Here is a 14400-nt window from a genome sequence, read left to right as displayed (position 1 = left end):
AACTGACACCTCCATTCCAGGCAGTTGAGCATCATCCCTGGAGCCTCCATTAGGGCTCTATCGTCTCCAATGAACTACAGCGCACGCTGCTGAGAAGAACCAGCACTAAGAGTTTCTGGGTTCCGAGGCATCGAGCAGCAGCTACTGGGGCGGGGTGGGCTGAGGGGTCGGATACTGAAGGCAACTCAACCACAACCTGGAGCCTCTAAGGCTTTCCCACCATGTAAGCCACAAGAGCTGAAGGCATAGGCAAGTATGGCTTCTGGTCCCCAGTGGTAAAAAAGCAGCCAGAATTGCCAGGCAGACGTATGAACTTTGGTGGAACGAGATAACTGGGGGCACTGGCATTTTCCAGTATGCTTGCATCATCAACAACCGTAAGCAACAAATGTTTTGAGCACAGATAAGCTCATTGGTTTAACTTCTTACTGCTCCCCTGGGGTCTCATTTAAGGCCCCTACAAGAGATCAGCCCTCTGCTCCTGGGAATCTGTTTACCCACAGAATGAGGTCAAGGATTACAACTCGAGTATTTGGACATAGAAAACCACAGACTCACTAGAGTGCTTCTTTTTCAATATAACCAATTCAAGCATTAACGTAATACAGTGAAAGTGAGTAAAATGAAATCTGAGGCTTTGACATTAATTGTTGCATTCAACTTTATTATATTTTAAAATCTGAGAACTATAAAACTGTAGTAGTCACACAAACACCTGAGGATTGTTCAACTGGGCAGAGCATCTTCACACAAACAATTTGAGAGAAGACAAAGTTTCAATTAGAATCTTGCCATACAACACAAAAGGAATAACATAAATGAAACTACTCTTTAAATCATATATGCCCAGTAAATAGTTGCATTTGTTTATAAAGTACACTTGGTTCTCCAAAAAAAAAAAAGAGTACATTCTTGCCCCCAGCGAATACTTTATCAGCATTTATAACAAATGGCTAATACAGTTAGCACCAATTCTCATAGCTTATAAACATTACACCAAATGCGATACAGTATAATGATGTAATAAACAACAGTGAACATGTTTCACTTGTAAGTTCTAATTTTTAAAATAAAGTCCAAAATGACAAATCAGAACTAACATAGCTTCCAAAGTTTAGTAGGATAAATGGCTCAGAAAGCAAATTAACTAGAACAATTGCACAAGACAGAGAACTTCCCTGTATGGAAACCCTGAAGAGTGACCTGAGAGGTACCAGTGATGGCAAATGATGTGCATGTTTTTTACAGAATAAAAACATCTCACTATACACAGAGTTAATCTTTACCTCTGTGGAAGTGCAAAGTGCCATTTTAAACTCAAAAAGAACAGATTTACTTGTGTGTATACTTCAGACATAGAATAAAATGCAAATATGAAACAGGATCCAAATGAGGAATAAACACAGACAATAAAATATATATCTTTTAAAAATTTGGACACAGGCATCTTCGAAGAGAGATGTGAGCAATGAATGCCTAGTTAAATGTCCCAGCTTCAGCAAAATATGGACGTTTTAATACTATGGAAGTTTTAAACTTTAAAAAAGTTAGTTATTTCGTTGAAAAGAGCATAGTCAGACTCCATCAAAACCACACTGAAATACAATATCTCCTGCATAAAATGACCATGCTATCTATCTTCTAATGATCAAAAAACTGGTAAGAACACTTCATGAAAGTTTACAAGGTTGTTTTTCTCTAAAAGGGAACAAGCACAACACACAGAGAAATAATGACAGACAGGAAAAGAATTCATATGGCTATTCCCTTTTGGGAAACTGGTAAAACATGAACATTGCAGTAACAGACATAAAATATTTGAGAAAGAGATGATATCTATAGTTGCATCTTTAAATTCTCTTCTAAGGAAAACTTTTCATGGATTTCATTAGAGAACTTGTCAATCCCTGATATTTTCTCATTGGGATTTAGCTGTTTTAACGGAAATCAAAGCTGTTTCTGTTTCCTGAATTAAATATATTTGTACACAATACAATGAAAATAAGAGAAAGTTATAAAGAACAAACTGACAATTTCAATATGCTACTACTAACACGTTAAATGGTTTCTACAGAAGTAGACCGGACTGTAATGCAGCTCTGCAATTCTAGATATAACCTATTTTTAGAGGAACCTTCTAAACAACACAAACTTCTAAGGGTAGAAAAATGATTTTACACTAAGATGGCATTGCTCTCCCGAGAATTAAGTCCAACCTAAACCGGCACAAACGATTTGTCAGTTGTTAAAGCAATCTTCTCTTTAAGCCTTTCGATGTAGTGGCACAACTTCACAGTTGTCCCCAGCTTCAGCCCCATGTACTTTATCATCATGTCACTCTGGAGAAGTAGCAGAGCTTTCCCATCAATGTCCTACAGAAAGAAGAAAATCACAATAATTAATGCTTTCATATTTTTACCAGAATGGTTATTTCTTTATACATAAGAACATATAACACCAACTAGAGACTAGCTCATTCTAGATATATATTCTCTGAATATGCATTTGATGAAAACTTTTAAAAATATAATTTATACAGTGAAGCACCATTTGTAAATTTGCTTCGAATTTTAAGAAAAAGAAAATTTAATCTAAATCTTAAAAATATTAAGTTAAATATTAAAATAAATTAACTCATTTTAATATTTAAAGATTTAAGATTTTAAAAATGTTAAATCTTTAATAAATCTAAGATTTATTAAAAAATAAATTTTAAAAAATATTCGTCAGAAGGGTCAAACTATCTAATTTTAAATACTGTGTGCTGAATAAAATACTGTACAGCTATGACAAAAAGAATAAAAACTATGAATGGTAGAAATGAATTTCAGACGGTCATTAACTTTCTTAGAAAGACTGGGAATATGAGCAAGTCAGCATCAGTGCAAGCTGCAAATGTGCTACACAGTGTGGTCTTGATGTTGAAAGCTCATCAGTTCAGGTGTCCGAAGCTAATTAGATGCTAAAAACTACTGATTTTCTTACCAGATTGAAAAGGATACATCAGATATGTGGCCACTAATTTTATGGATTAAGAAACACTATAAAAATATTACTTGATAGTCACAAGGCATCCTCCTAAAATTATTTATTACATTAATTGACCAACTGATGTCACTGAAGCCTGTTATTTGGTTTTCATGAGTTCTGGTTTAAGAATAAAACTGTACTAAATCATCTATCACTGTCTAAAAAGACCTGAAATCCGTTAAAGTACTGCCTTTGTCAGACACCTTCTATGCCTTTTCTACTAAGCAAACCTAGAAATTAAAGAAATTAGAACTTATAAAACTTAGCCCATGACGTTACTTTGTCAATGCCATGAGGGTATCAGCATCCCAAAATGTAAATAAACATATAACAGAACTGAGACAATGGAATCAGCTGCTGGATTCACTGAGCATGATAATACGGAGGACAGGACACCCTGTCACAGCTTGTGGTCACCCCCTCCTACTCACGGTCCTGGGGCCGAGCAGGGAGCAGACGGGGAGGAGGATCCTTGTCCCTGTCCTTACAAAGGAGAAGACACCTGAGACTGGCCATGCTGAATCATCTTCTCTTGAGAACTTGAAGACTTGTAGTATTCTAGGTACCTGGGTACCCATTTAAAGCACAGATCCAGTCTCTACCATCTAAGGATCTAATTTTGGGCAAAGTAACCTTTCTCACATAGGGAAAAATCAGTTGATAGGGTTCCCCCACCATCCACCCTATTCAGTATCCATCTGAAGGGCCTGCACAGAGGTCATTCAAAGGCATTACGGCAGGAAAACCGGATCAAAAGATACATTACATGCTGCCTGAAGAGGTCGGCGAGGTGGTCTGATATCTGAGGATCCATATATTTCAGAAACAGGATCACTTCCTCCGCGGACCAAGTTGAAGGGTCATCAGCGAAGCTTTGTCTTAGCATACCCGGGTCAGTTCTAACTGATGAACCTGGAGCTTCAATGGGGGAAAAAAGACAAAATCATACTTGCCCTCACAATCATTATCCTGAAAGAAGAGATGTTAGGTAGGGAGTAATGGTCTCATTCCTGGAACCTTCCGTTAAGTACCCCAGCAAGGACCCAGGACTCCAAGTGTAAAATCCAGTGAAAGCCTAGATGAAGATGACTTGAGGATGGCTACCCAAGAGCATCCCATCTGACCTCCCCCGAACAACAAAAGCAGCTTCAGAAGTCACCATAAAGCTTCAAAGATCACACAACAGACTGGGCAATTGGAGGCCACTTTGGCCACAGGCAAATGTGGAAAAAGATCCATTACCTGGGTTATATTAAATTAATCTATGCTAACCTATTACTCTCTTACTTTGAGTATTTCAATGAATTTCTCTCAATCTCTCTACTCTTGGTCTGTCCAAATTAGTTTTACTTTACTAGCTAATTACAATGAAAATTCTCCAAACTACAGTTTTATAATTGCTTAAATTTATTTGCTTTAACCAATGAATTTCAATAACCCCATCATCTTAGAGAACCAAATTAGTTCTTCTCCTGAATCTCTCTCCTACATTCAATATGGATATTTTTAGCATCACTTTATTCTTTAAATTTCTGTGTCTCCAGTTTAGATGCTTATCTGCATTTTGAAGAAAACAAGATTATTTTCTGCTTAGCTAGGTTAAAAGTAACTTTAATATTATGCTGAATACCTCTTTCAAGTTTTAGTGCATAGCAATAGATATTTTGGTTGAAGGTTTATAAGTTTAAAAAAGAAATAACCAAGACGTGAAACAATTTAAGTGCTTAGACCTCAAAAAGCTTTATCTGTGCTGTTCACTAAGTTGTGCTGAAGTTTCTTTGTGTCCAGACAAGCATTCATTTATTCAACCAGAGCGCTCGACTCTCTGAAGTTAGTGTGTGATAACAGAAGTGAGTTTCATGATTTGCTAGGAAGATGTTTCTTTAACCAAGGACCGTCAACACAAATTGGATCTTTCTTGTGTGTGAATTAGCTGAAGGTGTACCTTTTCTTTCCTATCAACTGGGCTCTGGCCATTTCAGGAGCATTTTCAGTATTTACCCAGGGAAAGGGCAAAGAACAACAGAAGATAAAAGAACTCACAATGGGGTTATTATGAGTGTTAGTGGAGAAGAGGCATGTTGGTTGATTAGCATAGTGCCTGGCACATAGCAGACACTCCCAAAATGTTAGTCACCATTATGAATCTCACCCAAAACCAGCCCTCAAAATAGGAAACAAACAGCTTCCACTAGTTTGCATCAAAGATGTTGAGGAATATACGTTAAATAGTGCTACTTATATGTGTCATTTCACACTCACCCATGCCAGGCGGCATGCAGAGAGATGAGGCAGTAAGGCCAAAGCTGTTATTTTCCAGTAAACTTGGGTAAGCCATCATCTCAGGGTCATGTGCTGGACTGGGTTCGTCTTGGCCCAGCAGGGCTGCAGATCCTGGTGAGGAAGCTTGGGCAGATGAGATGATACTCCTGGTGCTGTGTGCTTCTGGGCTGGCAAAGCAGGGCATGGAGGGGGTGTCCTGCATTGGCTCAGTGGGCGCAAAACATGACGGATATGAATGTGAAGAGAAGATGGAGGCAGGCGACAGATTTCGGCTGAGGCTCTGCTCCAGGTCCTCGGGGAATGACTCCAACACCTGTCCCGGGGACTCCTGTGACTGGTAAGGTGATCCTATAGGGTTGCTATCATAATCAATTTGCGGCCTTTTTACTGGTATAGTCGGGCTATAACTTTCAGGGTAAGAGAACGGAGAAGGAGCCTCCTTCTTCTTCATTTTCTTCAATCTGATCTTTCTACAAAGCAGGTAATTACAAATTTTGTATGAATAGCCAAATTTCTGAAATGACACAAACCATCATAAACCAACTGTGAGTAAAAAAAGGAAATAAAGTAGTAAACACATTAATATTTATTTTCCATGCAACATTCTTTATATAATTAAATATTAATGCTCTATTTTGATTATATTTTTATTCCTCTTCAACCCTACATTGTGATTGCATTTTATAAATTATGGTTACAAACACAATACCCATTGTCATACATTTCTTAAACCTAAACTTCAGCATTTTTCCAACAGTTTTAGTATTCCTTCCGCTGCTACAGCACGCATAGATCAGCCTTGCAATCTCAGAGTTATTAGTTCTCTCTCACTTCTAACTGATTGGCATCTTTAGACACCAGAGGCTTATTATAGTTGTGAAAATATTTTTATAACACTTACGCGACTTTGCCATAATGGTTTCACACGAAAACGCCGGATTTTTGAAACCTTTCCATTAATGACATCAAACTTCTTATCCAGGTTTTGAACAGCATCATAGATCGCCTATTATAATACAAGCTATTAGAAGTTTCTATTTCAAAAGAAAAGTAACATATAAAAAGATAAATAAGCCAAAATTTAACTGGTGGAAACAAAGTTCTCAAGCCATCAGAAATGTCTTCTTTCCCACTTGATGCCTGGTTTTAGGCGACGTGGAGCTGAGCCGGCTGAGGTAAGGAGCCCCATCTCCTCCTCAGCTACTCTACGTCATGCCAGCATTTTCAGCTTTGCTACTGGAGAGTCAGCGTACCACAATTCCTGGAAGCCGTCACATTTATGATGGAGGCATTTTACATCAAGGAAGGTGCTATTTTAGGAAAGAAACTTTCAAATCTGCTACAAGGCCAAAGAGCCTCTTTCCATATAATGATGGTATTGAACTAGGCAGTGAGCGTTCCACTCAGGAAAGAACAATGAGCCAAATAGAACAGATGTGACTTTTGGCTTCAAAGTATTTTAAAATCGTGCAATCAACAATGAACCTCAGAAAACCTTTGCGTATACGTCCCTGCATGCCAATCAGGTGTGTGACTGATAAAACCTGAGAATTCTTGAAATACGCAGAAATTTCATTCGGGCAGAAGAGGCCAGAACCACTTCCTCACTCACGCATTCACATGAACATTTACTGAGGGCCCACCACCTGTCAGGGCTACTTTGCTAGATGCTGGGAACACAGACGTTAAAAACAAGGAAAAAGCCAGCTCCTGCCCTAGGAACTCCCACTGTAGCTGGAAAGAAAGACAAGTAAAGAGACAATTTCAACAGAGAAAGTGATCAGCAGCCTGGAGCAGCGGGTCTCAAAGTGTGGTCCGTGGACCAGCAGCATCAATATCACCTACTGACTCGGGAACTCTGAGAGTGGGGCGCCGAGATCTGTGTTTTCACAAGCCCTCCAGGTGATTCTGATGCACAATCAAGTGTGAGACCCACCGGCCTAGAGCACTAAGGTAAACAGCACAGGCTCTAGAGGATGAGGTTGGGTTCAAACACTAGCATTCTGCCCCTTATTAGCTCTGTGACCTTGGGCAAGTTCCTTAACTTCTCTGTGTTTCAATTTCCTCATGTATAGAATCGGGATGAAAATCTCTCTCAGAGTTCTCTGGAGGACAAAGCAAAGTGCTAGAGTATAGTCCCTCCTACATCCTACCCTCTGTACATCCCTCCCCCCAAAAATTGATATGTCCCTTTAAGCATTTCACTTCTGTTCTCTACAGTAATAATGATAAAACTCATATACACATTTTTTACTTTTCTAAGTATGTTAGCTTATTTTATTCAAGAAACTTTATATGTTAAGAAACACTTTTTAAAAATAAACTTTCCTTAGCTCTAGGGTATGCAGCTCATAAAATACTTGATAATTACATACTTCCATCAATCTCTACCAACATGCTAATTTTTGCAAAATCCCCTCAAAGCTATGTAAGATAGACTCTTTAAAGAACAGTGGTGGGCTGCCATTTTGTTTCAATGGAGATATCCTGATATGCATTTAGGGACATCCTAAATTTCATCCAAATCAGCCAATTTCCTTTAGAGATTTTATAGGGGAAATTAATTTAATACTGAGCAACCTAGATGAAAGAGACATAACTACATTTGATCAGTTTAGGGCTTTTAAAAAAAGCTATAAAATCTACATATTGCTATTTCAAAATTCTCACCTGGAGATGCTATTCTAACTAGAAACTGTTAAAAATCATCACAATGGGATGATAATCATAAATAATTTGATACAGCAAACTTTTAGCTACTTGTATACTTTCTCTTTATATGACATAAAGAGAATTTTAGCTTAATATTTTAGAAAACTACATTTTAGAGACAGAACTTTTGTACCTGGCAATGGTTAAAGACATCCAGAAGTGTTTTTTCTTGCTCTTCGTTGTAGGATGTGTCAGATAGAACACTTTCCTGCTAATATTTTAAAAGTTAAGTAGTTAATGCTTTACTTCTATAAGAGTCAAACTGAACACTAGGAGAAAAAAACACTTTATATTTATTGAAATTGTTTTCATTTTCCACCAACTTTCCCAAGGGTTTCAGAAGTCTTAATCTAAAGCAGAGACAAAATAAAATAGAAACTCACATTAATATGAGAATGAAAATGATAACTGCGAATTAAGAGAGGGAGTTAGGAAAGAACCGTATCAGGAGGACCTTTAGAGTTTTGTACTAAAAATGAGTAAAAACTACTCCGATTTTCCTACTATATAAGGAAAAGAGGGAAGTAAATGGTTAAGCAAACAAATTCAGGAGAGACTAATATGTTGTTGAGTATGAGTTTAGAGGAACTCCATCGCATTTGAAGAATTTAAATCTTTTTCTTTAAAATGGCTAAGTGTCAATATATTTGGCAAATGGCAATTAACATTACTTACACTCTTGACATATGCAGGGTTTGGTTCAAATGCATAAAGAACAGTGTCATCATCACGGTCATGAAGAGGTATTCGTGTTTTTATCTAAGGAAGATTTATTAACAAATTAAAAGGAAAGATGGAAGGTAGAAGTGAAAGAAAAACTGAGGACTTCAATTACACTTTCAAGAAGCTCCAAAAGCCTGTTTGTGTTATCAAAGGACCTTTGTCCATTGTAAATATGACTACAAGACAAGATGTACCTGCAGAACTGTTTTCTCATTAATCTAACTACACTTAAGACATAATTTTCCATCAAGCTTAACCTCTTGTGTACCTCAGGGTACAAAAACTAGTCTTCTAGTAATCTGGCACCAGAAGGGCTGTAAAAGCAAATGTTTCTAACCACAAACAAAGAACCATGTTACGTGGCTTTTGATTTTTAAATAATTCAACAGTGCCACTCTGTGGACAAAACAGGAAACACTTACGCACCTGTATTTCCTGATAAATTCATCTCTAAATCATCTTAGAACACTTTTTGGAATAAGACAGGGTATAAACAAATTTAGACAGTAAATAACTATTACATCTCATTTAATAACTTTAAGAATGAATCATTAACTATAGAAATAACTTTAAAATAAACATATTTAGAAGCTATGTATGTCTTTGTTTCAAACCACATAACCAAAATAATATGGAATTGGGCTATAGATTAGTACTTATAAAAATATACCATCTTACCCTTGTATAGTGCCTTATGCTTTTCAAAGTGCTTTCCACATAATTATGTCAGAAAACAATGGCTTAGTAGGCAGTTAACATTATCTCCAAAGATGAAGAATACTGGGACTGATAGAAGTTAAGAGAACTGCCTATACCACTTAGGTGGCATTAATATCCACATCCTCATGTAAGTAAAGAAATGTGTCTTCTGTTAAGCCAAATTACATATAGTTTAATAATCTCTGTTTTTGTTCACCTTCAGGAGTCAAGAAACAACAGAATGTGACAGAAATGTACAACAGCACAACCACTTTGAAAAACTGCTTGGCAGATTCTCATAAAGTTAAAGTTACATCAACCCTATGACCTAGCAATTCAACTCCTGAGTATTTACCCAAAAGAAATGTTAGTATCTGTTCACAAAAACAGTTTACATGAATATTCATAGCAGCTTTATATATCACTGTCAAGACTCATGAACTGTACACTATCTCTGCATTTCACTGAAATTAAATTCAATTTAGAAAAGAAATACAGCACAATGAAAAGAACAAAGACAGATTTTCAATTTGAAATACAAACCACATCGGCTTCACTGGAGCCACTAGACATCTTTTTTGTGCAACAGGAGTAAGTCCACTTCCTCTGAGTTAGGCCTAATTATTTTTTAACTTGTTGGAGAGTTTATTTGTAAAACTGCTTCGTCAGCTAGGATTGGTAAACCTTCTACTTCTGAAAAGCAATGCATAAAGAAGTTAACTTCACACACTACTACCTTAATAAACTTAATATGGATATGTTCTCAGAATGCCAACTTGAATTGAATCGGAGTCCTGGTTGAATGTTAGAGAGTGACAGAACAAGACATTTTCCATTAGTGATTTCGAATAAATCTTTAATAATTGAAAGGCTATATTGCCCACGTCTAGGAGTAAGAATCAAGACCAAACACAGTTCCAAACTGTGAAGTGGATGCTTCCCAACATGAAGGCTGCAGAGTAAATGGTGGAAACAGATGAACAAGAGGACACGGTTCCTAACTGCTTTTGTCAAGGAGCTCAAAAAGGCTTTTTACTTAGGGAGGCAGCAGGCCTCCAAATGTGAGTCAGCAGTCTATTCTTGGGCCCCCACCACGGTGTGGACTGGGCAGACCACTAAAGACGCCGCCTCCTCACCTGCCAGGTGAAAACTGGTTGAGACTGTCTCTAAGGTCATTTCAGCTCTAACATTAGGATTGCTTCTGTAGCTGCATTTTATATTCAACCTAAATAAATGTATGTGAAATAGAAGCCAAAAAATCTTCTAGAATTATGTAGGCTCAGTTATGGTTCTGAGTCATTTAACTCTGCAACCAGAAAAAGACACTGAGTGCAATGTTATCACATTATATCTTGCAGTAGAGACTGGAAGGCTGGCATCATGGTCCTGGGAGGGGCGCATTAACGTGGGAGCTGATTCCCTTTAGCCATCCTGAGCCAGGGCAGTAATGAGAGGCAGGATGAAGGAAGAATTAACTCCCTAGTTAGATAAATGCAGGCTAATACTGTGGGAAAGAATCAAGTTACAAAATACCTCCAATTTGAGCTGTAACTTCAACCAAATTTTACTTTTTAGACGTTTAGTTTTTCTGATTATAAGACTAAAACAAGCTATGAACAATTAAATTGTGGTGATTTCATACAAAGGAAGACGACACAGCAATCAGAATAAACCAACTATTGCTACACACAACGAAGACAAATCTCACAACCGTAACATTGAGTAAAAGCCAGACACAAAAGAGTGTATATGAATCAAGTGATCTAAAGCTCAAAAAGAGGCCAAAGTAATCAACTGCGGGAGAAGTCTTTCCAAACCAATACCTTTAGATATACTGCAGTCATTTTAACAGCTTCTTAGTTTCCTATCTTGCAAAATTTAACTAGTTCCCAATCCATGAACATTCAAGTCACTTCTAAAGTTTTGCTCTTGCAAAGAAAACTGCAGAGCAGTCTTGCACCTCTACTTGAACTCTCACAGAATGAGAAGAGTGAGTCCAAGTTTCCCAACTGTAACAGTATTTCTTATACTCTCACTGTATTTGTAACATTTTTGTTATATATAGCGAGAGAGATAGATGCATATGTATAATTGTTCATTAAATATGGTTTCACTATAGAAAATCTGGAATATACCACAAGGCACAGACAATAATATCTAACAGATTTCACTGCTTACTCTGTGCCAGGCAATGTTCTAAGCAGTTCATGTGCAGTGCCATGTCCACACCCGGGATCCGAACCTGCGAACCCTGGGCCGCTGAAGCAGAACATGCAAACTGGCCCCCATTGTAAACAAATTTTAAGTACCAGGACATAGTGCAAAGGACTGGGAGTTAAGAAATACTTGAATCCAAATCCGAATTGCAAAATTTGCTATTTGCTTTAGGCAGGCATTTAACCTCTCTGTGTCTCAATTTCTCAACCTGTAAAGTTGCGACCTGGTACTTCACAGGGTTGTGTAAGACCAAACGACACAGTTAAGCACTTAGCATCATGTCTGGTTTATAGCAGGCACAGCATAAATTTTAGTTCCCTTTCACTTCTTCCCACAAAGTAGATAATTAAAGTTTCTGGAACATTTTCTTAGAGCCCAGCCATGATCAGATTATGCAAAATTAATATAATTCATTTAAATTCAAAATCCTGCAAAGTGAGCTTAAAATGAAGCTCATCTATACCTTACAATAGAAAATCTAAACTCTTGATAACACAAGAACAAGAAGTCATTTGGTGATTTTTTTTGTGAGGAAGATTGTCACTGAGCTAATATCCGTGCCAATCTTGCTCTATTTTGTATGTAGGACGCGGCACAGCATGGCTGCTGACAGACAGCGGTATAGCTCGGGGCCTGGAACCGAACCCCGGCCTGCCTCAGTGGAGGGTGGAACTTAACCACTAGGCCATGAGGCCAACCCCAACCATCTGGTTTTTTAAAAGACATTTTTTAGACATTAAAGATATTGCAAGGACAGTTTTCAAAAGCCATTTAAAGATTTTTGCGCCGAAGGTACAAGGCATTCACTTGCCATAAACTCATCACGAGGGTGAGGGATGAAAACGGTGTTTCACCCGAAAACCACTGCAAGGAACACACAGAAAAACAGGGCAGATTACAACAGCCAGACTGCTCCAAATTTTTTGTTAAACAACTGTGTGTCAATATACTAAACAGTTTCTAAAAATTCTGTCAGGACTCTCAAAAGGAGCCCTTCTACGGTCCATGACAAACTTTTGAGACTGCAAAGTCGACCAGACGGGGGATAATGCCGCCCAACTGTAGCCCACCGCCCATTCGAGCCCATGTCTTGCTTCATAAAACACCACGCAGAAAAGTTGCTTCTAAAATCACGATTTGTAAACATTAAACCAGTTTAAAACCCGAGAGCAGTCCGAATTCGGGGAGAGCCAGGCAGAGGAGGGAGGGAAGCGATCCCAACAGACGAAGTTATCAAATGACCGTGCTCAACTTACATCTTTATGCTCTTTCTCCTGGCTTACGTATTTACAGTAAAACAGCGAGGCTGCACTATCTTTGAACAAACGCGGTTACCATCAAAGCCTCGAAATCAACCTCTCAATCTCAAACGATGTTATACGAATCAACTCGCTAGTTTGTCAATTCATTAAACTCAAATTCTATATAAAGTTTGAGAGACTTGGTCGTTCCTCGCCCCGCCCCCGGCCCCCCGCCTCCACCAGGGAAGAGAAAGGATGAAAAAGGATCAACTCGTCCCAGAAAATCAGCACCAAGGACTCAATAAGCAGCCAAATCTCAACAGCTCACAAGCGCTGGCCTCCCTGAAGGGCCAGTGGGAATCACTTCGAACCACCCCTAACCACCTCACCACAGCGCCGCTGAAATGTCAGGGTAGACTCGCCCTTCCCGAAAAGCAAATCCTCTCCCCTCACCCCTCACGCCCCAGAACTCTTCAGCCCTTAAGCCAAATCGCTCCTCAACTGCTCCTCGCGCACACCCGAGGCAAGAAAGTTCACGAAGAGGAAAAAGTGCCGCTGGACAGACCTTTTCTGGCGCCAGAGCCTGCCACACCAGCCTCCGGAGCGTGCGGAAACCAGTCAGCCGTGCCTGCCTTCCCGAGTGGCAGCGGCGAAGACCGTTAACACCTTTCAACCTTCTACAACGGCCCTCGCACCGGAAGTCAGGTCCGACCAAGTGACGCGCCCGCCAAAGTCCCAGGGAAGCTCCCGATCCACCAGTGCACCAGGGACCACCCACGGCGCACAGGTTTCCCACGCAGGTGGCCGGCCGCTGACCAATCAGCGGCCGCTGCCAGACACACCTCGGCCATTAACTGACCAATCCCGCGGGCGCCTGCGCAGCCCTCGGGGGGGCGGGATGTTGCTAGGGAGACAGCCGAGGGGAGGGGCTTTGCTTTTCACTGCGCGGCTGCAGTGTCCGCCTCCGGGCGCTCGCGTCGGAGCTCAGGTTTCCATTCGCGGAGTCTGGTGGGATTGGAGCCCACCCGTAGACCACGGACGCGAACCTCCAATACTGAGAGGGGTTTCTGGGGCTGCGCAGCAGTGCGGGCGTGCGCGCGACTCTTCTGGCGGGAGTGAGGTACTTAGGCGTGTTGCCTCCCTGCCGTCGTTGGTTAGTTCATTGAAGCTTTTTTTTTTCAATGTAATTCCTTCCCTGCTCCCCCGCCCCCCGCCCGCCACTGACGTCGACGTTGACGCCATCCTAAGTGTGCACGTCAGTGCTGGAATTTGAAAGGAGAGAGGAGCAGGGCCTTAGCAATGGAACTTAGCAGTCGTGTTTTGGTACTAACAGGGGAAAACTTATTTTAAAAAGTTGTTACCTCTCCACACAGACCTTGGAGCCAGATTTGCTGGGTTTGAAGCCCAGCCCCAACACTTAGTCGCTCTATGGCTTTAGGCAAGTCAAGCGATGGCTGTGTGCTTAACTTTTCCCATCTGTAAAATGGGCACAATG

The 14400-nt window shown here is 39.8% G+C and overlaps 1 protein-coding gene across 4 annotated transcripts; it reads right to left on the bottom strand.

Moving 5' to 3' along the window:
• Positions 1-628: 628 nt before the first annotated feature.
• SCML1 (Scm polycomb group protein like 1) lies at positions 629-14017 on the bottom strand. Of its 4 annotated transcripts, XM_070502598.1 has the most exons (8): positions 13471-14017; positions 9991-10140; positions 8701-8784; positions 8159-8236; positions 6215-6319; positions 5293-5827; positions 3797-3948; positions 629-2372 (listed from the first exon to the last, which is right to left on the bottom strand). In XM_070502598.1, the coding sequence occupies exons 2-8, from the start codon at positions 10018-10020 to the stop codon at positions 2217-2219; spliced, it is 1140 nt and encodes a 379-aa protein (XP_070358699.1). In that variant the 5' UTR covers positions 10021-10140; positions 13471-14017; the 3' UTR covers positions 629-2216. The 4 variants fall into 4 exon arrangements, with proteins under 4 accessions (XP_070358699.1, XP_070358700.1, XP_014688011.1 ...); XM_070502599.1 differs by lacking the exon at positions 9991-10140 and having other exon boundaries at positions 13471-13723; XM_014832525.3 differs by having other exon boundaries at positions 8159-8233; positions 9991-13611.
• Positions 14018-14400: the final 383 nt, after the last annotated feature.

Source organism: Equus asinus, chromosome X (assembly GCF_041296235.1).
Source record: "Equus asinus isolate D_3611 breed Donkey chromosome X, EquAss-T2T_v2, whole genome shotgun sequence".
NCBI lineage: Eukaryota > Metazoa > Chordata > Mammalia > Perissodactyla > Equidae > Equus > Equus asinus.
This window is presented reverse-complemented; position numbering and strand designations above follow the sequence as displayed.